Below are 23,343 nucleotides of genomic sequence, written 5' to 3'. Positions count from 1 at the left end.
GCTGGGCTCAGTGTGACTGTTGCGACCTACTACGTTCTAGCTGAGGAATGAGGGGCAGACACCAGCAAGAGAGATGCAGCCAGGCCTTGCCCAGCAGAGGCACCCACGGTGAGACTTCCTCTTCTGCCCACACCTACTCCCTCAGCCACCTGCTGCAGGCAGGTCCCCTGTGTACTATCCTCAAAGGAGACGTCGTCCCTCAAGGACAGTTCCAAAAGTACCTTGCCAACCCCTGACAGTTGAGGGTACGTGGAAAGAAACTTCCTGGTGTGTAAACCCACAGCTACAAGGCCAAGGTGCCTAAAAAGCAGCATTTCAAAAACCAACCCAAATTGGGCTGACAACTAAGTTCTTTGTGGAGAAGGGGGTCCCAACCCAGTGACTCCTGGGGAAAGACCCAAGTGGCCTTGAGCTGAAGGTGGTACCAAGGCCCTCAGCCGATGAGCCCAGGCCAACAGCTGGCACCTCGGAGCAGTTCCTCAGAACCTGGACAAGCCCTAGCTGTGTCCTGATCCATCTCAAAAAGGGGAGGCAAACGCAAATGACTATGGTTTGCCATTTCCAAATTAGGAAGGCAAAGCAAATTACAAAACAAGGAACTATCTCATGTTTGACTCTTGCAGCTCCTGCGCTGGCCTGGGGGATGCGCCTGGCATGTGGCACCCCCTCCTGGCCACCACCAGCCTTGCCAAGCCCCTTCTGATGTAGAAAAATGTGAGCCATCACGCCTGAGATTCCTTTGGGGACTACACAAAACCAAAGGTAGGAAAACTGCTGGGTGACAGGTCTTTGTTTTGGTACCAGTGGTGTGAAGGCCTTGATCTGCTGGGCCCATCTGCTTCAGCCAGGCTTCTGGGCCAACACTGACAAACAGATGGCACACATACCTGTCTGTTCTCCTGATGACGGTGTGTCTGGTGAATCTGGCAACCCAGGCCCACATAGGTGCCTACCACAGGACTGTTATGCACTAGGTATGGCCAGACCAGGGACTAGATCTCAACTTGGAGTTTCTAGAAAATGGAAACTGCTCGGAGTGAGGAGGCTTAACAAGAGCAAACTCCATAGGGACCAAAGGCCAGGATGGATGGAGAAGTCCCAGGATGGGAGGGGTTTATAATCAGAAATGCAACAAAGTTCTTCCCAGAGATCACCACAGTCTTCTGCCAATCACAGAGGCTATGAAATTGGAGGAAGGGCTGAATCCATTTTACCTGGGCCCTCCTGGCTAGTAGTCAATGAAGCAACTTCTGGGTGGCCATGATATTACTGTGCTAACACACCTTTTTCTCAAGGTACGTTCTAATTCAGCTAATTTTGGTTAGAGGATTTTGTTTGACACAAGGTCTAGCTGCATAGCCCAGACTAGCCTTCAACTTAAGGTCTTCCTGCCTGAGATTCTGGAGAGGGGGGTCCACAGCAGTACACTGCCCTGCCAGGCCTCACTGTGGCTCTCATATGCAACTTTCCAGTGGCCTTTGGAGCTGAGCACCTTAGAAGACTTTAGGTTGGCCCTGTGGACAGGTTGAGGACATTCTCTCTGGGGGCTTCTGTGAAGGAGGAAGACAGGGAGGTAGGTTAGTCAAGGCCTCTCCCATCCTAATTCTAGGTCTCAGGTCATATTCCAACAATTCCTGGTCTTTCCCCCCAAATAAGTAGCTGAATATCTCTAAGGGTCTCAGCTCAAAGTGTAAACGTGGAATCTGGCACACCTAGGTCTTGCACACTGTTTTTTCATCTGTACAACACCCTCTGTAAAATGAACCCTTTGGTGGGGCTGCCATGAAGATGAAATTTCACTGGCCAGCTTGGAATATGATACCCATGGTAGCAAATGTCAGTTTTGTTCTGGGAAGAAGTAGAGAGATGTAGATCTTCATCCCAGATAAGGAAACCAATGCTTGGGTAAATTAAATCTCCAAAGCAACAGGCTATTTAGGGAAGAGCTAGGATTAAAAATCAAAACAAAACAGCCCAGGTTTATTCTCCTGCCAGCTGCCCCCTCTCAAGTGGAAACACAGTTCTGATCTGGGAAGGAACAGTGGTCAGAGAACATACATGATTAATCAGTCCAACGCTTAAGAGCCAGGTGCTGGTGGTTCAGGCCTGTGATCCTGGATACTCGTGAGAATTGAGGATTGGAGTTTGAAGGCGGCCTGGCAGGACGGAATGTGTGAGCCTCTTATCTCCCCACCAAAAAAGCCAGAAATAGAGCTAAGGCTCAAGAGGTGGAGTGCCAGGGGTGAACAAGAGCTTTATTTTTGCTTGCCTTCTTGTTCAAAAAGACACCTGCAGGGAGTGTGGCCTAGGGGTAGAGTGCCTGCCTAGCGTGCATGAAGACCCGGGTTCGATTCCTCGGTACCACATACATAGAAAAAGCCGGAAGTGGTGCTGAGGCTCAAGTGGTAGAGCTCTAGCCTTGAGAAAGTCCAAGGACAGGGCTCAGGCCCTGAGCTCAAGCCCAGGACTGGGGGAAAAAAGGAAAAAAAGAGACCCGCGACTGGGGCGAGGTGGTGCGCGCCTGTCATTCCAGCTTCCCGCGAGGCAGAAGCGGGAGGATGGCGAGCCGGAGGTCAGAGAAGGCACAGGGGAGCCGGGGCGCCCCCGCCTCGAGGCCAAACGGAAGCCAGAGGGCTGTGGTGCGCTGGGCCCCGCAGACGGGGCGGCCGGCAGCTCGGCCCTCGCGCGCCGCGCACAGCCCGCAGACCCCGACCCGCGCCGGCCAGAGCCCCAGGCTCCACCCTTCGGCGCCACCGCCCCGGAAGTGACGACGCCTCACGTGCTCTGCGGGAATTGCACGCGACCCAGGAGGCGGGGCGTCCTGGCCGCTGCGTGCTTGCGTCATCGCGTAGGCCGGTGGGGGCTGGGGAGCCGGGAGGTGACGTGCGCTGCTCGTCAAGCGGCGGTGGGCGGGCCCAGGGCAGCCGGGACTGCCTCTTAAAGCCGTGCGGCCCGCGCCGGGGCCGGGCGACGCGCTGGCCGCACGCGGCTTCTTTAAGCGTCGCCGTGACACGTGTGTGAAGCGCCGGAGACCCGGATGGTGAGCGTGCGGGCCCGGACCCGAGCGGACGCTGACCCCTCGCGGTCCCGCGGCGGGTGGCTCAGGGGCCAGGTGAGCGGAGGCCGGGCGCGGCGGCCCGCCACCCCGCGGGGACTGTCCGGCGCGGGGCCCGGGGCGCGCGGGGGGCGCGCGGCGCGCCGCCCCGGAGGCGGGAGGGCCCGGGACCGGGGCGGGGGTCCCCCAGAAGGGGCCTGGGGTCGCGTCGTCCGCGCGGGGGCCCGGGTCCCCGGCCCTCCGCCCCGCGGGGTCCCGGCCTCCCCGGCGGGGCTGGCTGCGGGTCGAGGCGCGGGACCCCGGTGGCGCCCGCGGCCGGGAAGGTTACCTTCCTCGTGGTCGCGAGCGGAGAAGGCCCAGGCAGGGGACGGGGGCTTCACCGTGCCCGCCGCGGCCGGCGGCCTGGATGGCGAGGCCCCCCGGGTGCCGCGTGCGGCCGCAGCGCCGGCAGTGGGCGCGGGGCGGGGCGGGGGTCTACCACCCATGCTTCACCACGAATGCCCTCCCCGGGGGTCAGCGGAGCCCCGGGGGGCCCCGGCCTCCCCCGGCCTGGACTCCGGGTCTCCAGCACGTGCTGGGCCGTCCTCCGTGCGTGCGGGTTTACCTGGGAAGACTGGATTTAGAGAGCGGAGACGGCGTGGGTTTGAAGGCAGCTGTGCCTGAGTACCTTTGAGAGCGAAGGGATGCCTGTGGACAGACGCGCAGCCAGCATCCCTCCTGGGCCTGCCCAGATGTTTGTGTTAATAAGCGGGCACCTCAGGGAGCTGGCTGGGCCAGAGCTTTTTTTCCTTGGTCCCCACACATCAGAGATCTGTTTTAGGTCAGTGCTTAAGGTTTCAGGTGCAGATCTCTGAATACATTTGAAAGGGTGAAGTTTAAGTGGCATATAACAAATGAAATTGAGTAAAAATCTCCCCAGGTTTCCAGCAAAGTGATTCCTGAACGGGAGCAGAGGACCTGTGTTAGTGTAGTTCTCACCTGTCCACTGTGAGGTGGGACTGAGCTAAAAGAACCCAAAAACGATATTGTGGAGACTTTTTCTTTTCAGAAGACTATGTTCCTTGCATCCTCCCCTTTTTTTGGGAGAGGGTCAGTCCTGGGGCTTGAACTCAGGGCCTGGGCACTGTTCCTGAGCTTCTTTAGGCTCAAGGCTAGTGCTCTACCACTTGAGCCACAGTGCCTCTTCCAGCTTTTTCTGAGTAGTTTTTTTGGAGGTAATTATGTCAGGGGCTTTTCTGCCTGGGCTGGCTTCAAACTGAGACCCTCAGATCTCAGTCTCTTGAATAGCTGGGATTACGGGTCTGATCCACCAGCACCTGGCTGTATTTTGCCTTTTATTCCCTTGGACTCCATGGGTGCCTGTGTGCGTGCATGTTTTTATTTGTGTATGAAGTGAGATGTCAGAGACCTTCTTTGTAGTAACTTGAGTCTAGAGAGGGCCTTGGATTTGTAATCCTGTCTCGGGAGTACTGGAATTACACAGGCATTCGCCACTGTATTGGGCTTCCTCTAACCTCATGGGTGGCTGTCTCTTAGTGGAAGGTCACCTTCCCACAAGAAATCCACAGGAAGAGTCCGAGACAAGTAAGGAGTTGGCTTGGGTAATGTCTTCCTGCTTACCCCAGAGGTGCTGACTCCCATTCTGGATGCTACACTTGGCAGTGTTGGTGACTGATTAGGCCAAGGTCTACCCGACAGCACCTGCCCCACCAGAACCTGACTCCCTCCCTGCTGGCTAGGGAGGCAGCACCCAGGATCGTACACCCAGGTAAGCGTACAAGTCTCTTCCTACCTGAGACAGCAGTGATTATTGTTGGTGAGACGTCTTAGTTAAAATGTTAAGAAGAGGCTGGATAATAGATCTCACACTGGAGAGATGGTATTGGAGTTTTAAGATAAATTCTTTGCATGTCTATTCTTTATAGATGTACTTAGAGAATATAATTGATCCATGTATGAAATTAGATGATCAGTAATGATGTATTTGAGCAAGTTTCTCCTTCCACTAGAGTGGAGGTTGAGTTTTTTGGTTTTGTTTTGTTTTAATTACTAAGTGATTATGCAAAGAGGTTACAGTTCCTTAAGTCAGGTTATGAGTGTGGTGTATTTTGATCAGTGTCACCTGGGGTGGAGTTGTGATGAGCTGATTCTCCAGGGAAGGCTGGGTATTAATTACATTCTGAGTTCTCTGAGCTGTCACATCTGATGTGAATGGGCGGTTTGGGGACCTGTTTTCTAATTGTGACTCAAATAATGTAAGCTTTGATTAGGATGGTTGAGAGGCAGAGGTGGGCAGACCAGGAATGCAGGCAGGGCTGGCAGAGGTGGTGGTGATGCCCCCGCCTTCCTGCTGTACAGCTCTCCTCTGTTAGGGATGCCACAGAGCCATCTTACCAGTCCCTGTGGCCACCTTCCTGCCATCTTTGTCCCTATTTTACAGTCCACTTTATGCCCCGATCTGTAGCTGAAGGTGATAGAAACTCCCAAGTCTGCCACCTTCCAAGGCCTGGTCCCCACATGTCCACTTGAGTGTTCTTGAAAAATGTTAAGACCCGCCTTATACTCAGTCTTCTCCAGGCCTGTTTCTCTTCTCTTTTTCTTCTCACATTTAAAAAGAGATAATCAGCATGAACATTCTCCATAGAAATATAATAAGCCAATATAACTTAGAAAACAAATCTAACATTAGAGTAAACAATACAGTATTCAAAAAAACAAATGTAAAATTAATTTTCATAGTATATTTCATTTAACATGTGAAATATTATGATTTAAGCATGTAACCAATCCAAAAATTATTAATTTTTTTTTGCCAAAAATTATTGAGATGATACTTCCTTTCTTTTTGGCAGTACTAAGATTTGAACTTGCTAGGCAGCTCTACACTTGACTGATAGGATCTTGTGTTTTTGCCAGGTGCTGGCCTTGGACCACAGTCTTCTTCCCTGTGACAGTTCTCATACCTATAGAGCATGATTCCCTGCCTGGACTGTTTGTTGGAATGGTGGGGGTGGGTCTTCCTCACGTTTTGCTGGACTGGCCTCAAACTGCAGTTCTCTAGCAAAGGCCTCACACAGCTTGGATTGTAGGCTTGTATTACCATGTCCAGCTCTTCATGTCATGGCTGTGTAACCTGAGTGTGATTTAACCATGCTCTGTGAGCAGATGTTGAGACTGCACGCTGCCCTTTTGGAGGAGGTGGCACCAGGTGCCATGTTCAGGGTCTGCTTGGTGCGTTATTCATTGACAAGACATTGTGGGCAGCCCGCACTCTTCTGTTGGTGGGGTGTCTGGTCTTTCTGAGAGGGAGTGTGAACGATACAGGGCTGAGTGCCTCCCTCTCTGCATGTCCCTGTAACAGTTGTACCTGGCCCCAGTCGCTGTGCTGGCAGCTGCCATCCACGGTGGCCAAGCTTGTTCTGGGACTTAGTGCTGTCCTGTTGTCTCCACAGGGATGCGCCATGCCGATCGTCGATAAGCTGAAGGAGGCCCTGAAGCCTGGCCGCAAGGACTGCGCCGAGGATGGGGACCTGGGCAGGCTGCTGGCTGCCTCCGCCAAGAAAGTCCTTTTACAGAGGATTGAGTTTGAGCCGGCCAGCAAGAGCTTTTCCTATCAGCTAGAGTCCTTGAAGAGCAAATATGTGCTGCTGAACCCCAGGGTGGAAGGAGCCAGTCGGCGCAAGAGTGGAGAGGAGCTGCAGGCCAGGAAACAGGGTATAGGCAGAGAGAGTGCTTGAAGAGGGCCTTTTGCTGTGTGTTGAGTGGGGGTGTGGGGGGAGGACCAGGGTCAGTGTCAGCAATGGCAGAATGACGGGGTCTTGATGTTTCCCACTGTGTCTATTGACCTTGTAGGTATCATAACACAGGGTAGCAGCGACGGTGTCTGTGTACTGGCTGACGTTTCACATGGGTTCTTGTAGATCTCATGGCGTGGGGTTCACAGCAGTGACCTCTGTGTGCTGGCCCTTGGAGGAGCCGGCCCCACCCTGAGTCCCCAGGTTTAACAGGATCACAAGTGAGGCTTGGAAATGGCTGTGGGCTGGCTGTATGTGGGTGCTGTGTGGAGCAGTGCTGAGGACCACCTCTTCTTTTCCTCATCCAGAAGGTGGGGAGGGAGGGCTAGAATTCAAGACCCAGGCAGTCAGGAGTGACTGACAAGACACAAGTCTTGGCTTTCCTAGCGATCTCCAGGCTTTGGGCACTCCAGTGTCTGCCCATGCTGTGCTCTGAGTAGATGCCCAGCACGGTGTGTCTGTGTGGGGCTTACTCATCCGCGGTCTTCCCTTTTCCTCAGGCAGTGAGCGTGCATCCGGAGGCGGAGGGGATGGGGTTCCGGCTCCCCAGAAAGTGCTCTTTCCCACGGAGCAGCTGTCCCTCCGCTGGGAGCGCATCTTCCGCGTTGGTGCAGGGCTGCACAACCTGGGCAACACCTGCTTCCTCAACTCCACCATCCAGTGCTTGACCTACACACCGCCTCTAGCCAACTACCTGCTCTCCAAAGAGCATGCTCGGAGCTGTGAGTGGGGCCTGCATCTGGGGGGCTGGGTGCAGGAGGGGGCAGGGAGATGCCATGAGTCGGAACAACTGAACCAGACTATCTCCTACCAGATAATCACTGCCATTCTGCCTGGGTCATGTTTGGTTGGAATGGATGGCAGAACCCAGGGGTAGATTGATGTTGCATGGGACCGTATCACACTTTTCTAAAATAATCGCTCATACAGAAGGCAGGGTTTTCTAAAGCTTTCACCATAGTATATCCTTCCCATTGGACACATATTATAAAATATGGAGAAATTGCAAAATATGAAGTCAGAAACTGAAGAAAAGTGGCGCTGGTTGCTCATGCCTGTTATCCTTGCTATTCAAGAGGATCCTAGTTCAAAGCCAGCCTAGGAAGACAAATCCAAGAGGCTCATCGCCAGTTAATCACCTTGATCAAAGAAGCTAAGGGATAGCTCCCAGGCCCTGAGTTCAAGCCCAGGACAGACACAAATAAAACCGAAGCAGAGTAGTAATAGAAGCATGTTTCCTTCACCCAATAAGGGCAACTGCTGAAAATACAGCAAGTGTCAAAGCAGCATCTGGGTATGACAGTGTAGGAAGCCAAGGCTTTGGGGCCCTGAAGCCTGTGGCCACCTGCCACTTAGCTCAAGATTTTGGTATTGCAGAGGGATGGGGAATAAAACTACCATGCTAGTGAAGCTGGGGTGGCTCATACCATCCTGTGGCTGAGATCTAAGTTTCAAGGTTTGTAGCCAGCCAGGCAGGTAAGTCCAGGTCCTGAGTTCAAGCCCCGCTGCTGACAAAGAAAAAACAAAAACCATAGTGCTTTGAGAATAATATTCCTGCAGAGGAAACTAAAAAAATATGGAAACAAGTTGGGAAATTAGTAAAAGGCACTTGCTGCCTTTATAGAAGCAACACACTCAAGTATCTAGACCTAGATTTCACAGGAGGTGTGCAGCAAACTGAAGGAGTGAAGTCACTACCTGCATGGGCAAGGAGGTGAAGGTCTGGGTGTGGAGCTCCTGCTGCTCACAGAGGGAGGACAAGAGTTGTTTCTCCCCAAACTCATGTGCAGATTGGAGCATGTCCATCCGACTCTAAACTTCCTATTGAAAATCAAAGAACTGGGGCCAGCAGTTTGGCCTAGTGGTAAGAGTACTTGCATGAAGACCCAGGTTCAATTCCTTGGTACCACGTACATAGAACAAGCCAGATAGATGCTGTGGCTCAAGTGGTAGAGCATTAGCCTTGAGAAAGCTCAAGGACAGTGTTCAGATGTGAGTTCAAGCCCTGGGACTGGCCAAAAAAAAAAGAAAAAGAGAATCAAAGGATTAAGCCAACAAAAACACTTCCCAAGGAAGAGGACTGAGTAGATATGTGTTCCACCATCATCCTAGCCCAAGGACAGATGTGCTGGTATCAGCACAGAGCCCTGTGTGTGTGTGCGTGTGCGTGTGTGTGTGTAAGTGCAATGCAGCTCCCCAGTTTTTCACATAGATAATAATGATTGTTGTAGTAAAGAACTAAAACAACTTGATTTTTAACGCCAGGTGTTGGTGGCTCACGCCTGTAATCCTAGCTGAGGAGGCTGAGATCTAAGGGTTGCTGTTCACTGCCAGCCTGGGCAAGAAAGTCCATGAGACTCTTATCTATAATTAACCACCAGAAAACCGGAAGTGGCACTGTGGCGCAAATGGTAGAACGCTAGCCTTGAGCTGAAGAGCTTAGGGATAGTGCCCAGCCCAGAGTTCAAGCCCCACAACCAACTAAAAAGAAAAGGAAAAAAAACCCAACAACTTGATTTTACATGTGGAAGGCACTGACTTAAGTCCTCATTTTATGTTAAAAGTGAAAAACTTGTCTTCAGAAATAAGTTTAATTTGTTTATAAATACTTTCCTAACATTGAACACTTTTTTTGCGGGGGGGGGGGGGGCAGGGTTGGTCATAGGGCTTGGAACTCTGGCCTGGGTGCTGTCCCTGAGCTCTTCAGTTCAAGGCTAGCACTCTACCACTTTGACCACAGTGCCACTGGGATGAATAATTTCTTAAGACTCCAAGTATTGACTTTAAAAGAAGAAAGTTGGTAAATCCAGCTGCATTAAAGTTTTGATCAGAAGCACTGAAAAGACTAAATACAGGCTGATAGACAAGACCTGGGGAAAAAAGGCCAAGCATTGCTACTGAAAAAAAAAAAAAACTGGGCCTGATGAAAAACTAGATAAAATTATGAGCAAGAGTTTCTCAGAAGAAATGTAAGCTGACCAAGGCCCATCAGGACATGACGTGCTCTGGCTTTGCAGCCACCAGAGAAAGTCAGAAAAAACACACTTGTCTACTGCCGTGCACCTGTGAGCTGTAACAGACTTGATGATAAACACTAGCTCAGAGGGGAAAGAACTCCAAGTCTTTGTGTGCCCCTAGCTTGAAGTTGTAACCTTCTTGAAATCCAGCACCCAGCCATTGCCTAGGCAGTATGTATAAAATGTCTTCTCAGCAGGCGCCAGTAAGCAGCCCTAGAGACTTTTGTGGACAGGACATGGTTTCAGTGCAGTCCCAGGACAGCAGTCCTCAGCAGTGCAGACCTGGATCCAGGGGTGAGGCAGCTCAGTAGCCCAGCATCTGGGGAAGAATCAAATCTAGGAGAGAGTATTAATTCCTTATTTTTAAGATACTGGGATGGAACCTAGGGTCTTGTGCATGCTAGGAAAGCTCTAAAACGCTGCTCCTGTCTTTTGTTTTTTTGAGACAGGGTCTTGCTAACAAGATCCTGCTCAGGCTATCCCCAAACTTGTCTGTCTCCCAAGCAGTTAGGATTATAGGTCTATACTGCCCCACTCAGGTCTTCTCATTTCTTCTAGCGCCCCTGTGGCTCTGAGCAACCAGTGCACGGGTAGAGCACCACTTCCTCCTGTGTTGCTTGCAGAGCCTGAAGCACCTGAACTGGGCTGGTGACAGCGCTGTCAGTACCCCACAGGAGCCAGAGCTAAATACATTGTTTCCTGAACTTGAGTAGCATGAACAGAGGAGCTCAGCTCTAAACCCCCCTTTTTGTAAATGACATGAGAAGCTGCTGGTCTCCAGGACTTGAATGTCCAGAGTCAGGGAGCCCTGTCCGGGTGTTTCTGCCCTATCTGGGAGCACTTGTGTCAGGCAGGGTCAGTGGAAGTTTGCAGACACACACAGTTTGCACACACAGCTCTCTCTTCAGTAGATCTAGTTTAGGTAAAAATTCGTTAGAAGTTTTTATGCTTGTTTTAAATGTCAAATCATAAGGTTTTAGTCCTGCAACCCTTGTTGTCATCTAAAAATTAAAGGCAATTGACAGATATGGTTAGAAAAGTAGAACAAAATCTATAATGAAGGGTAAGAGCTTCCCCTTTATGTAAATGTGGTCATGTATCCTGTGCAGTTTACTGTGTCCGGTCTCTGCTGTGGGCTGCAGCTCCTGCGTAGAACAGCAGAGGTGAGAATAGACCTGTATGCTCTCTATGAAATCCTCTGGCTGTAGGGCTTAGGAACTGCACCGTGACAAAACAGCCTGGATTCCCCCCCCCCCCCCCCCCCCCCCCCCGGTGCCAGTCCTGGGGTTTGAACTCAGTTCCTGATTGCTTTTGTGATCAAGGCTACTGCTCTAGCACATCAAGCTCCAGCTCCATTTCTGACCTTTTGGTATTTAGAGATGGGGATCTCATGGACTTTCCTTCCCAGGCTGCCTTTGCACCAGGATCCTCAGATCTTAGCCTCCAGAGTAATTATTACAGGTATGAGCCACCGGTGTCCAGCCCGACCTGGATTTTTAAGAATGCAAGTTGCCAAAGTACCCAGTAGTGAACCACATAGTACAGTTAAAATGCAAGCCAGTTTCTGCAGTAATACAGTGCAGAGGCCGCGGGCCTCAGTAGCTGTGACCTGGGTTTGCGGATCAAGTTGGGCTGAACACATCCATGTCTGTCACGTTGTGCTTCTCTTGTGCCTGTGACAGAGGTGCATAGTGGTGGCAGACATGAACATTCAAGCCAAAATGTTTGCTGTTTAGTTACCTTAGCAGAGAGTTTAGTTACTGGGAATAGCTGAGTAAGCAGAAATTCTGTGTTTGAGAGAAAACTAAGGGCTGCCAGGAAGCACTGAAATCCTGCAGCCCATTGATTATGCGCTAGAACCGTGGAATAGAGAGGTTTTTTTTCTAGACCCCGTGTTGAAAGCTAGGCTCAGTCTTTTGTAAGAAACTAACACAGATGTAGCATGCACAGCATCTCCAGCAGCCTGCTACAGGAGTCCAGGCTTGCAGTGTAAGACAATTACAACTCCAAACTTGATGGCCGTGAGTACAACACCCCTGCGCACACTGCTGTGTGGAGTGGGTGGTGTCTCTGGGGGCCAGCTGACCTATCACAGCCTGACTGGCCCTCATTTGTTTCTGTTCTCTTTCTTCTGTTGGGGTGAACGTGGCCTATTCTCCTTAGCCTTTGTCTTCACATAGCTGCTTCTTCCATGCCTCAGGTCACCAAGGAAGCTTCTGTATGCTGTGTGTCATGCAGAACCACATCGTCCAGGCCTTCGCCAACAGTGGCAATGCCATCAAGCCTGTCTCCTTCATCCGAGACCTGAAAAGTAAGAATGGGTTGGTTGCCCTAGGTCAGTACAGCTGAGCTGGGAGAAGGGAGAGCTAAGGCACAAATGAAGCCTTGGCAGTCCTTATGTGTGCCTAGCAGTGCAGCCAAAAGCACAGGCTCAAGTGTTCTACCCAGTGGAAGTTGTCTGGTGGAGTGAGGGACTGGGGTAGAGGGGGCTGTTTTGGAGAACAGGTATGTTTTAGCCAGGTGGTGTGATGCCATTGTGTGTTCACGGTATGAGAGCGAGGCAGAGTATGCTAAGTTCTCTGAGCTTCAGAAGAGCTGGGGACATCCTGTGTCCCTGTCACCCAGTAGCAAGGTTGGCGCCTATGGTTTTCAAACCTGTGTAAGGTATAGCACTAGGATATGGTTAGGGGCTGGCTCTGGGAAAATGAACCAGTGGGTTTTGCATTCAGTTTGGTTTTGTTTTTGAGATGAGGGTCTCGCCATGTTACCTGGGCTGACCTCAAGTTCCTGGGCTCTAAGGGTCTTCTTGTCTCTTGACCCTGCTTCCTGAGTTGATTCCAGATGTGGGTCACATACCTGGCAACTAAGCTCTTAGGCCATGACAAATGGGGCAGTAGATAATTACAAATGGAGTTGTAGATAATTATGTCACCCTTAGTTTTCTCAGCTGACATATTTCCCTATGTTCTCCTGTCAGTGACTATAAGCACATGGTGGTCACTTGAAAAGACGGCCCCACTTTTCCTAACCCTCTCTCCTTCCTCAGAGATTGCCCGACATTTTCGCTTTGGGAACCAAGAGGATGCACACGAGTTTCTGCGGTACACCATCGACGCCATGCAAAAGGCCTGCCTGAATGGCTACGCCAAGTATGTGTCTTGCTTCCCCACCCCTTCCTTAGGACTGCAGGACTGCTGGTGGAGGCAGGTGGCACTGAGCCATCCCTGTGCCTCCTTGGAGGATTTCCAGAACAGTAGCAGCCCCCAGAAAGGTGTCTCCTAGCTAAGGCAGCTCAATAGGATCCAGGGTAGGAGGCAGAGGTGATTAGACTCTTACTTGGCAGTCAGGTAGGGGAAGGGTTTTACCAAATGTCTTTGGGAAGGTAAGCTACTTACCTTGGATTTCTTGTTCTTCAAAAACCACTATTGTCAGCTGGGTGCTGGTGGCTCACACCTGTAATCCTAACTACTCAGGAGGCTGAGATGTGAGGATTGCAGTTCAAAGCCAGCCTGGGGCACTAAAGAACTTGAGATTCTTATCTCCAATTAATCACTAGAAGACAGGAAATGGCACTGTGGCTCAGGGGTAGGGCGGGCAGTAGCCTTGAGCTGAAGAGCTCTGGGACAGCAGGTGGCAGATGGCCAAAGACACATAATGGCTGTTTAAACCAGCCTATCACTTTGGTTTAAATTGGCGCAAGAGTTTGGCAGGCAAAAGGTGGGGTTAGATTACTAAAGGTATTTTTCATAGCTTAAGCATTACCTAAGGGCTTCTGTTACCTAGTGAGACAAGGTGAAATCCAGAAGTCCACAAGATGAATTAAAGTTTACACTGAGGTTATTCCTAGAGTAGACAGACCCTTACTCAACTTAATTTTTTTTTTTTTTTTTTTTGCCAGTCCTGGGCTTGAGCTCAGGGCCTGAGCACTGTCCTTGGACTTTCTCAAGGCTAGAGCTCTACCACTTGAGCCTCAGCACCACTTCCGGCTTTTTTCTATGTATGTGGTACTGAGGAATTGAACCCGGGTCCTCATGCATGCTAGGCAAGCACTTTAACCACTAGGCCAAACTCCCGGCCTCAACTTAATTTTTTGTGCCCCGTTTCCTATTTCAGTCCCTCCCTTAGACTTGTTCCTGAGTCAAATCATCAACTCACTTTTATGGGGTTCACATCACCATCAGTTTTACCGCCCCAATTCTTTTTTTTTTTTCCAGTCCTGGGCTTGAGCTCAGGGCTTGAGCACTGTCCTTGGACTTTCTCAAGGCTAGAGCTCTACCACTTGAGCCTCAGCACCACTTCCGGCTTTTTTTTTTCTATGTATGTGGTACTGAGGAATGGAACCAGGGTCTTTGTGCATGCTAGGCAAGCACTCTACCACTAGGGCAAACTCCCGGTCCCGGCCCTAATTCTTTTTTACACAAATGACATTAATACATTTGTAGCACAAGAACCAATTATTAACATTAAGAGGATAAAAACCAGAGGGCCTGCTACAGCTGAAATTAAGGTTGTTAACCATGGGGACCAATTAAACTATGATTCATACCAGCTCTGTGATTCTTTATGCCTTTTTTCACAGTCATCCAGTCTCCTTTTAAGTATTGCCAGGCTGTTTTTGATAACTCCGGTATGGTTTGCCCCCGAACAACATTCTTCTCCCAGTGCCACCTTCTAAAAGCAAAAGATCTAGCCCTGTTCTATTTTGTAACACTACTTTAGCCAGTGAATTGAGGGAATCTGTTAAACAATGTAAATTCCTGCATTTGGCACAGATCGATGGCCACTTGTGATGCAAGGGAACTGAAATCTGCGCTTTCTTTAATTAATGCAGCTGCCCCCACTGCTGTGGAGCCAGCTATCCCTGCTACTACAAATGGGATTAACGAGGGGGACAGCTCTTTTGGTTTGGCCTCTATCTGACAAGAGGTATTGAAATCCTTCTGGTTCCCCATAATAGTCTGCTTTAGAATAATGTGTGTTACCACACATAATTTGCTGTTTTAAGACAGGTTCCTGGTATGTAGTTCAGGTTGGCCTTAATCCTCTTGCCTCAGCTACCCAAATGCTGGGATGCAGGCATGTACCACTATGCCCAGCTTGACTGCTGGAAAAGACAAAAGACACTGGGCAGTGTTGACAGTCTTGTGTGGGGAGCACACAAGACCCTGGTGGATGAGGGTCACCCTGGCCCCTCTAAGGACTCTGTGGCTAAAGCCAGGCTGGGCTGAGTGGGAGAATAGGTGGGAGGTTTGATGCCCAACCCCTGCAGTGGGACCAGGGATCTGTGATAGTGATGAACTCAGCCTCAAGCCACCTGGCCAGAGGTAGCTTACAGGGAGAGAAGACCCCAGGGGTGTGGTCCAGCCCTGGGGAGAACAGAATGGGTCGAAGGGGAAGGATGCTGGCTTGAGAGATGACTGCATTCCTCCTTGCCCACCACTGCCATCTCCAGGATGAGGTAGGGAGAAGCAGTGAGGGTGTCAGTGTCACAGGTGGAGTTGCTGGTAACCATTTCCAAGGCCCCCGCATTGTGCTTGGTGCGTGGCTATTTCTGTGGAGTGGCCTCCTTATTTCCCCATGATCTGCCCGTCGGCGTGTGTATGGTCTGTGCTGTTGAAGTTGGTTGGCAGTGCCGCCTTCTTGGCGAGCTTTGTCCCCCAGTGATGGCTGGGTCTGTGGTCCTTGTCACTGTATTTGGCTTTGCCTTTAGGATGGTGAAGTCTTGGTCACTGCAGTGCTTTGGGGCTTGAGGCCTACTTGTCACTCTGTTCTGTGAGGAGTGCCCCTCCCCATCTTTTTTCTTTTCCTTTTTCTGTTTTTCCTAGTATTGGGATTTGAACTCTGGGCTCCATGATTGATCAGCTTCCTCCTTCCTATCACTTGAGCCATCCTTCTACCTTAGCCTTTTCTGGTTATTTTGTGCTCTCATTTGTTTTTTTTTTTCTTGCTGATTGTGGGGCTTGAACTCAGGGCCTGGGCCCATGAGCCTCTTTGTGCTCAAGGTTAGAACTCTACCAGTTGAGCCACAACACCACTTCTAGCTTTTTCTGCTTATGTAATACTGAGGAGTAGAACCCAGGGCCTCATGCATGCAGGGCAAGCACTCTACCAATAAGCCACATTCCTAGTTTCATTGCCTCCCATTTTGTGTGGATTGTTTCTGGTTTCTCTTTCCTCCTGCCATTGTCCCCACCCTCCTTAGCCTCAGGACCTACCAGGTGCCCTGTGCTCTCCTCACAGGTTCATGGGGTGAGGTCCTAGCATTTCTGTTCAGCAGCTTGTTTTCTGCTAGGTTCAAGGGCAAGCATTGCAGAATCTTTGGGATCCCAAAGCTGAAGCTGGTTTTACTCTTGACTTCCTTAATTACTTGCTGGTTTTGCTGCAAGGCATTGAGAATTTTTGAATTTTTTTTAAATTCAATTTTACTAGTGTACATTAGTTATTGAAGGGATTTCATTATGACATTTCCACACTTGTTTATGTTATGCTTCTATCAGTCTATCCCTCATCACTCTCCCTCCTCCCTGAAGACTTACAGTTCACTAGTATCTCTCTCTTTTTTTTTTTTTTTTTTTGCCAGTCCTGGGGCTTGAACTCTGGTCCTGGGCACTGTTCTTGGACACTTTTACTCAAGGCTAGCACTCTGCCACTTGAGCTACAGTGCCATTTCCAGCCGTTTCTATATATGTGAGACTGAGGAATAGAACCCAGGGCTTCATGCATGCTAGGCAAGCACTCTACCACTAGACCACACTTCCATCCCCAGTAGGCTGTATCTTAAGAGCTGATTGACTGATTTTCCCCATACCACCTTGTCACCTGACCAGTGGCATTTAGAGGTTGAGCCTGGGGCCTACTATTTGGAGACAGAGCCAGGGACAACTTTTTCAGCCTGAGGGCCCACTTTCAACAAGAGTCATTTCATGCCACCCGCTGTGGCTTCTGAATTGTGCCACTGTGATTGTGCCATTGTGAATACGGGTGGTTCAAAGCTGCAGCAGCGGGTTGGATTTCCATCCTTGGATAGGTGCTACACTGCCCCTGTGAGACACCCTGATGGTGCCAGTTGCCCTTCAGGTTGGGCTTCTGTTTTGTTTTCTTTGTTTTTTTGTGTGTGTGTCACTACTGGGACTTGAACTTGGTCTGTTGCTCTCACTGGGATTTGTTTTTTGCTCACAGCTACGTCTCTACCACTTGAGCCATGTCTTGAGTCTTCATTGGACTAGTTAATTGGTGATAAGAATCTCTCAGACTTGTCTGCCAGGCTGATAGTAAATGTCGATCCTCAGATCTCAGCATCCTGAGTGGCTAGGAGACACTGATATCAACTTTCTTCTAGTTTATGCATTTTACTTTTTTGGGAGTTCCAGTCATAGCTTTTTCCTCTGAGCTGCTTTCTCTAAGAGAGCTATTATTACTAAATTTTTTACTTCCTAATGGTTTCCTACCTTAAGTGCCCAGTATTGACTTTTGGCTGGGATCTATTCTGTCTTGGGCAGCTCTATGCAGTCTCCATCTCTCTCTGTGCTGTCCCTGAGCATCTTTGTATTGAAGGCTAGCATTCTACTTGAGCCCAGCACCACTTCAGGTTCACTGGCAATAAGAGTCTTACAGTGACTTTTCTGCCTGGGCCAGCTTCGAACCAAGAGCCTCAGAGCTCAGTCTCCTGAGTAGCTAGGATTACAGGTTTGAGCCACCATTGCCCAGCTTGCAGTCTCGATCTCTAACAGGGATCTTTAGTTACTTTCCAAAGTTCATATATACATAGACCTTTTTATTTATTTATTTATTTTTTGGTGGGTCTTGGGACTTGAACTCGGCCTGGGCGCTGTTCCTGAGCTCTTCAGCTCAAGGCTACCAGCCTTCCCCTTGAGCCACAGTGCCACTTCCGGCATTCTGGTGATTAGAGATAAGAGTCTCACGGACTTTTTAGTGCCCAGGCTGCCTTTGAACCATGATCCTTAGATCTCAACCACCTGAGTAGCTAGGATTACAGGTGTTGAGCCACCACACTCAGCTATATTTTTCTATTATTTATTTTACGGGGGGTTAAGGTCAAGGCTTAACAGAAAGTTTTATACCACTTGAGCAGCCCCCAGATGGCCCCATTTTTTCGATATGGTCTCTAGACCTTGCCTGGGACTATGCTTGTACCTGGTTCTTATGTAAGCTGTACCTCCAGTACAGCTGGGATTTATAGGTATGACGTATTGGTTAAGATGGAGAACTTGCTAACCTTTTTTGCTGGGGCTACTCTCAAACTGTCCTCATCTCTCCCAACCTGTGTCCCAGGTCACTGAGATGAAGGCATGGGCCCATCCCTCCTGGTCCCAAACTGGTTTGCTTTTTTTCTGTTTTTGTGAGTGTGATTTTCACGTGTGCAGATGTTGGACCATATCTAACCCAGTTTGGATTTTGTGCCAGTGTTTTTCTCTGTCCTGGCTTGTTGCCTAGGGTAGTTTATATCAGTGATATGCTTTGTTTCTCTGTCAACTTTTTGTGGGTTTGGGCTGCCTTTCTCTGACAGGTGACTCTGGTAATTTTCAGGGTCCTTAGTCTAGGGCTACCCTCAGCACTGTGGAGTGAACTTTCTCAAATAATTGTTTTTCATTTTTTTTTTCTGGGTGACAGAAAGGGCAACAGCTCTGATTGTTTGGCTTTTTTAGGACCCAAAATATTCTCCATTTGCCCTTTTCTACCTGGTTCCTACCTAAATACTTGCAGACCTGCCCTTATTTCCTCTTACACACTCAGCCTATGCCTTGGGAAGGGGCCTGTGTGTGCCAGTCACTGACACAGTATCCCTGGGCCTGATCCAGCTGGCGGTCCCCTTCCCACAGGCCAGTGGGCATCTGGGGTGGTACTGCTGGCACCTAGCTTCCTGTAAGAGTGAAGCAGAGGGTTGAGTACTAGCCAGGGCGGTTGCTCTGCTTCTCGCTTGTGCTTCTTACTGACATGGCAGTCTGGCTACTTTAGGTAGTTAGATGTCCCTTCTCTTGATGAACTATGGTGACTGTGCATGGTGACCTTTGGGTATTCATTTCCTAACTTAGCAAAAGTAACCACTTGGTCCTCCGTGTCTCCTCATTTTCCTGGAAAGCGTTGTGTTGATTGCAGGTCTGATGTGTGTCTTTGGGGGTGGAGTTTCAGTTGTGAGGCCTGGCATTGCCCAGAGGGTATGGCAGCATGAGCAGCCTGGGAGCAGTGCTGCACAACACCTGTGGCACTTGTGAGGGGTCAGAAAGCAGCCGGCAGAGCCAGGCACCGTGGCTCACACCTGAAATCTTAGCTACTCAGGAGGCTGAGATCTGAGGACCAAGGTCCAAAGCCAGCCTGGGCTGGAAAAGAAAAGAAAAACAAGCAGCTGGTGGAATGGGCTGCACCCTTATCGTGTGGGGGAATATGGTTTTGAGGAGTGCATGGAGCACATAGAGAGCGAGGGTTGTCTAGAGCGTCAGGGCCACGTGTGGGGCATGCGTATTCAGGCCCAGGGGCACAGCACAGGGCCAGCCCTCCTGGTTGCCTCAGATAGGTAGTAAGCAGAGTGAGGTGGATGAAATGGTTGGAATTCAGCTCTGAAGTTGGCTGCCAGGCCCTGTCCCACTCCAGATCTCCCGCTTGGCTGCTCTCTGAGGGGCAGATCTGAGCCTACAGGCTGAGGGCCCCATGAACTCCACCCTGACCTAGGCCCTTCTATGGAAGCTGAGAGCATTCCGTGGGTGAAGAAGCAAGCACTGTTCTATGCCTGTCTTCTGGAGCTCATGGTGAAGCTGCCTCCTAGGTAGGACTGTTGTTTAGGTTTGAACAATGAGCTGTAGGCAGGAGGCTTAGAAGTAGGGGACTCTGAGAGGCTCTGAGCTCTATTGGGCCTGCCCATGAGGTTCAAATAGGAGGATGGGACTTGGGAGACGGTGCCACTGCTGGCTGTTGACTGGGACCTGGGAGTTGGGTATAAATCCTGCTGTGTCTCATGCTATTCTCTTAAAGGTTGTGCCCTGCTTTCAGGTTGGATCGGCAAACTCAGGCTACCACTCTGGTGCATCAGATCTTTGGAGGCTATCTCCGGTCCCGAGGTGAGTGGGAACATTTTGTTCATCCTGCCCTGGAGGCTGGGACCTTCCTAAAGACCCTAAATGCTCCTGGGCAAGACCTGGAGATCAGGCCTTGGTGTTCTGTCTGCCAGTCTCGCCCCATTATGTAGCTAGGCCCCTGTGAGGAACCTTGAAGTGCAGTTATATGGTGGTAGTGGTGGCGGCATGGGGGGGAGGGGTGTTTCCTCACCAACTCTCCCAGTCCCTCTTTTGTTGCCCCTGTATGTCTGCCTGGCAGCCAGTGGCAGGCAAGTCCTGTGGGTAGGGCTGGTACCTTCCCTTCCTGGTAGCTTTTCCACCCTGAGTCAGCCTAGAGAGACAATCTTATTTGTTAGGAGCAGGGTTGAGTTCTAGACCCCAGTTGTGGGTATGGGACTTGGGTGTCCTCTCATGAATCCCAGCCACCCACTTTCTCTTCCTTCTGTTGCAGTGAAATGCTCCGTGTGCAAGAGTGTCTCCGACACTTATGACCCCTACTTGGACATAGCGCTGGAGATCCGGGTACACATGGGGCGGGGGGTTGCCTTTGTGAACATCTGGAGAGAGGCCAGGGACGTCTATTAAAATGGGAGCAGACAGAAAGGGCATTGATTCTACTCTTTTTAGACTGTTGCAATAGAAACCTCATTTTACATCTTCCTAGGTCAAACTTGGAATTTTGTGTCATGAAGCAAAATAGTCCCAGCACTGCCAGGCAGAACTGGAAAAACAACTAATGTACTGGAGTGCCATCCCACAAGTCTGTGTCCTTCACAGCATGGTAGCCTCTTTCCCAGGCTTGCATTTTGAGAGCTCATCCTTGACTTCACTGGAACCCCCAAGCTTCTGAGCAAATCTAGCTCTGGTCTCACATGACAGGCCTCACGAGGCTGTTGTACCACTCAGTGTCATTGGGGCACAGTCTGGCTCCCTGATCCTTGGCAGTACCTATTCAGCGACTGGGGAGGTGACAGTTAGTAAGCCAGTTTTTATGCAAGTCAAGGTTTGTGATCTTGCTGCCTCAGCCTGAAAAGGACCTTAAATTTGGCATTCATCTAGTCAGCCTTTTTCTTCTGTGGTTCATCCTGTCCAATTTTTGTCCTTCTCAGCAAGCTGCAAATATAGTGCGTGCTCTGGAACTTTTTGTGAAACCAGATGTCCTGAGTGGAGAGAACGCCTATATGTGTGCTAAGTAAGTTCACTTTGTTAATGATAAAATAAGGAGTACCCATAATGCTGTGTGACTGGTGCTGGTGGCTCACGTCTGTATTCCTAGCTACTTAGGATGCTGAGATTGAGGTAGAAACAACCAGACAAGACCCCTTCTCAATCAGCAGCCCACTGTCATCTCAGGTACTGTGGAGGCCAGCTTAAAAACCAGCACAGCTGGACTCAGTGGCTCACACCTGTCATCCTAGCTACTCAGGAGGCTAAGATCTGAGGATCATGGTTCAAAGCCAACCCAGGCAGGAAAGTGTGAGAGACTCTTATCTCCAGTTAACCCCCAGAAAATCAGAAGGAACACTGTGGCTCAGAGTAGTAGAACACTTGCCTTGAGCAAAAAAGCCCAGGGATAATGCCAAGACCTTGAGTTCAAGCCCCATAACTAACAGAAAAACAAACAGTAAGGGCTGGGGGATTTGGCTTAGGTAGTAGAGCATCTGTCCCACAAGGTACAGGAATCGCTCAGTAGTGGGGAAGGAAAGCCAGGTTCCAATGGTTCCTGACTATAATCCTTCCTACTCAGGCCCTGTACTAGTGGCTCATGCGTGTAATCCTTGCTACTCAAGAGGCTGAGATCCTCAGATCTAGCCCAGGCAGAAAAATCTCTAGTTAACAAGCAAAAAGCCAGAATAGGGGTGTGGCTTAAGTGGTAAAGCATTACCTGTTAACAAAAAAGCCAAGTAAGAAGGTGAGACTTGAGTTCAAGCCCTATGACACTGGCTCAGAAAAAGGAAAAGGGAAAAAAAAAACAAACCCAAAACATGTCTTACGTACCCCTGTCTGTCTTGCATGCAGCCCTCTAGCAGTACACATGGTGGCAGCCGTGAGCCCCAGTGCACATAGCTGCAGTGAAGGGTCCTGGGGGTTGGTGGTGTCTGCTGTCCAAGATGCATAATTAAAACGCAGAGCTGAAGGACTCAGGATTTGTTCCCTCAGGGCCGCAGTGCAGAGCCACCCTGCTGCCCTGCAGAGCTGATCTCAGCTTCTTTGTTTAGCTTTCCACTGTAGCAGGCAGAGCCGCCCCCTCCTCTGTACTGGTACTTAGCTCACCAGGCTGGCACTGCTGAGGAGTATTTTCTTGTCCTTTTCACGTTTCTTGTTCTGTTTGAAGATACTTGTCAGTTTTCTTAATCTCTAATTCACTTCCCTTGGTTCTGGGAGCTACTCACTTTTTCCTCCCTTTCTTCCCTCTTCTCTGGCTTGGCTTGCATCTATTTCCTGCTGCTCAGTTGATTGCTGGGCTCACCTACTTCAATTTCTGCTTTCCTGTGCTACTCCTAAGACATATTTTTGTGTTTCTCATCTGGTCTCCTGGAAGGCTGAGTGTTCTTGCTGGAGGTCCCGCTGGTGCTTGCTTGCCTTCCTACCCTGCCACAGCTGGTGGTTCCATGGGTTGGGTTCCAGCCTCGTTCCCAGGTTCTGTTATCAAATCAGCCTGAACCTTTTCACTCATTTCTTCATAGGTGCAAGAAGAAGGTTCCGGCCAGCAAGCGCTTTAGCATCCATAGGACATCCAATGTGCTCACCCTTTCCCTCAAGCGTTTTGCCAACTTCAGTGGGGGAAAGATCACCAAGGTGAGTGCTCGAAGGATCCAGCCTGCTTAGTGGCTCTGCTGCCTCACAGCTGGCCAGGTGGCCAGGTTCCTAGCTCCAACCCCAGAGCCAGGGAGTTCCCATCTGCAGCACGGCACCCAGGAATCTTTGTGGCTCTTGAGTACAACCTAGCAAGAAGAGATCCACTGTCCTGATCCCCCCAACCTCTGCCTGTCCTTGGAATGTTCCCCAAATGGAAGTTCAAGCATTCTTAAGTGTGGTGCTGGGAATGTAGCTTAGTAGTAGAGTGCTTGCCTACCAAGCATGAAGCTCTGGGTTCAATTCCTCAGTACCACATACACAGAAAAGGCCAGAAGTGGTGCTTGTGGCTCAAGTGGTAGAGTGCTAGCCTTGATCACAAAGAAGCTCAGGGACAGTGCCCAGGCCCTGAGTTCAAGCCCCAGTACTGGCAAAACATGGGGGTGGGAGGATGAGGGGATGTCGGGGGAGGTAAGTATGATGTACACTGTACTTTTCATCTCTGGTCTTCCGTGTCCCAAGTCTAAAACAAGTGTCTTTTGTGGAATGTGGAATGAAAATCTAATTATTATTTTTTTTTTTTTTGCATGGTAGGATTTTACCAGGAATGT

At 50.1% G+C, this 23,343-nt stretch overlaps 1 protein-coding gene across 5 annotated transcripts in view; it reads left to right on the top strand.

Moving 5' to 3' along the window:
- The first annotated feature begins 3,037 nt into the window (after positions 1-3,037).
- Positions 3,038-23,343, top strand: part of Usp36 (ubiquitin specific peptidase 36) — a 34,681-nt gene continuing 14,375 nt past the window's right edge. For 2 of the 5 annotated variants that reach the window (XM_090351300.1, XM_090351296.1), the window contains exons 1-9: positions 4,318-4,823; positions 6,508-6,769; positions 7,350-7,571; positions 12,067-12,177; positions 12,913-13,015; positions 19,872-19,939; positions 20,388-20,458; positions 21,046-21,128; positions 22,624-22,735. In XM_090351300.1, the coding sequence (XP_090207426.1) occupies positions 6,517-6,769; positions 7,350-7,571; positions 12,067-12,177; positions 12,913-13,015; positions 19,872-19,939; positions 20,388-20,458; positions 21,046-21,128; positions 22,624-22,735 (1,023 nt within the window). In that variant the 5' untranslated portion in view covers positions 4,318-4,823; positions 6,508-6,516. Of the gene's footprint in view, positions 3,113-4,315; positions 4,824-6,507; positions 6,770-7,349; positions 7,572-12,066; positions 12,178-12,912; positions 13,016-19,871; positions 19,940-20,387; positions 20,459-21,045; positions 21,129-22,623; positions 22,736-23,343 lie in introns of those variants that run through there. The other 3 variants (XM_090351297.1, XM_090351298.1, XM_090351299.1) reach the window with 3 other exon arrangements.

This window comes from Megascapheus bottae, chromosome 17 (assembly GCF_031878675.1).
Source record: "Megascapheus bottae isolate mThoBot1 chromosome 17, mThoBot2.hap1, whole genome shotgun sequence".
NCBI lineage: Eukaryota > Metazoa > Chordata > Mammalia > Rodentia > Geomyidae > Megascapheus > Megascapheus bottae.
This window is presented reverse-complemented; position numbering and strand designations above follow the sequence as displayed.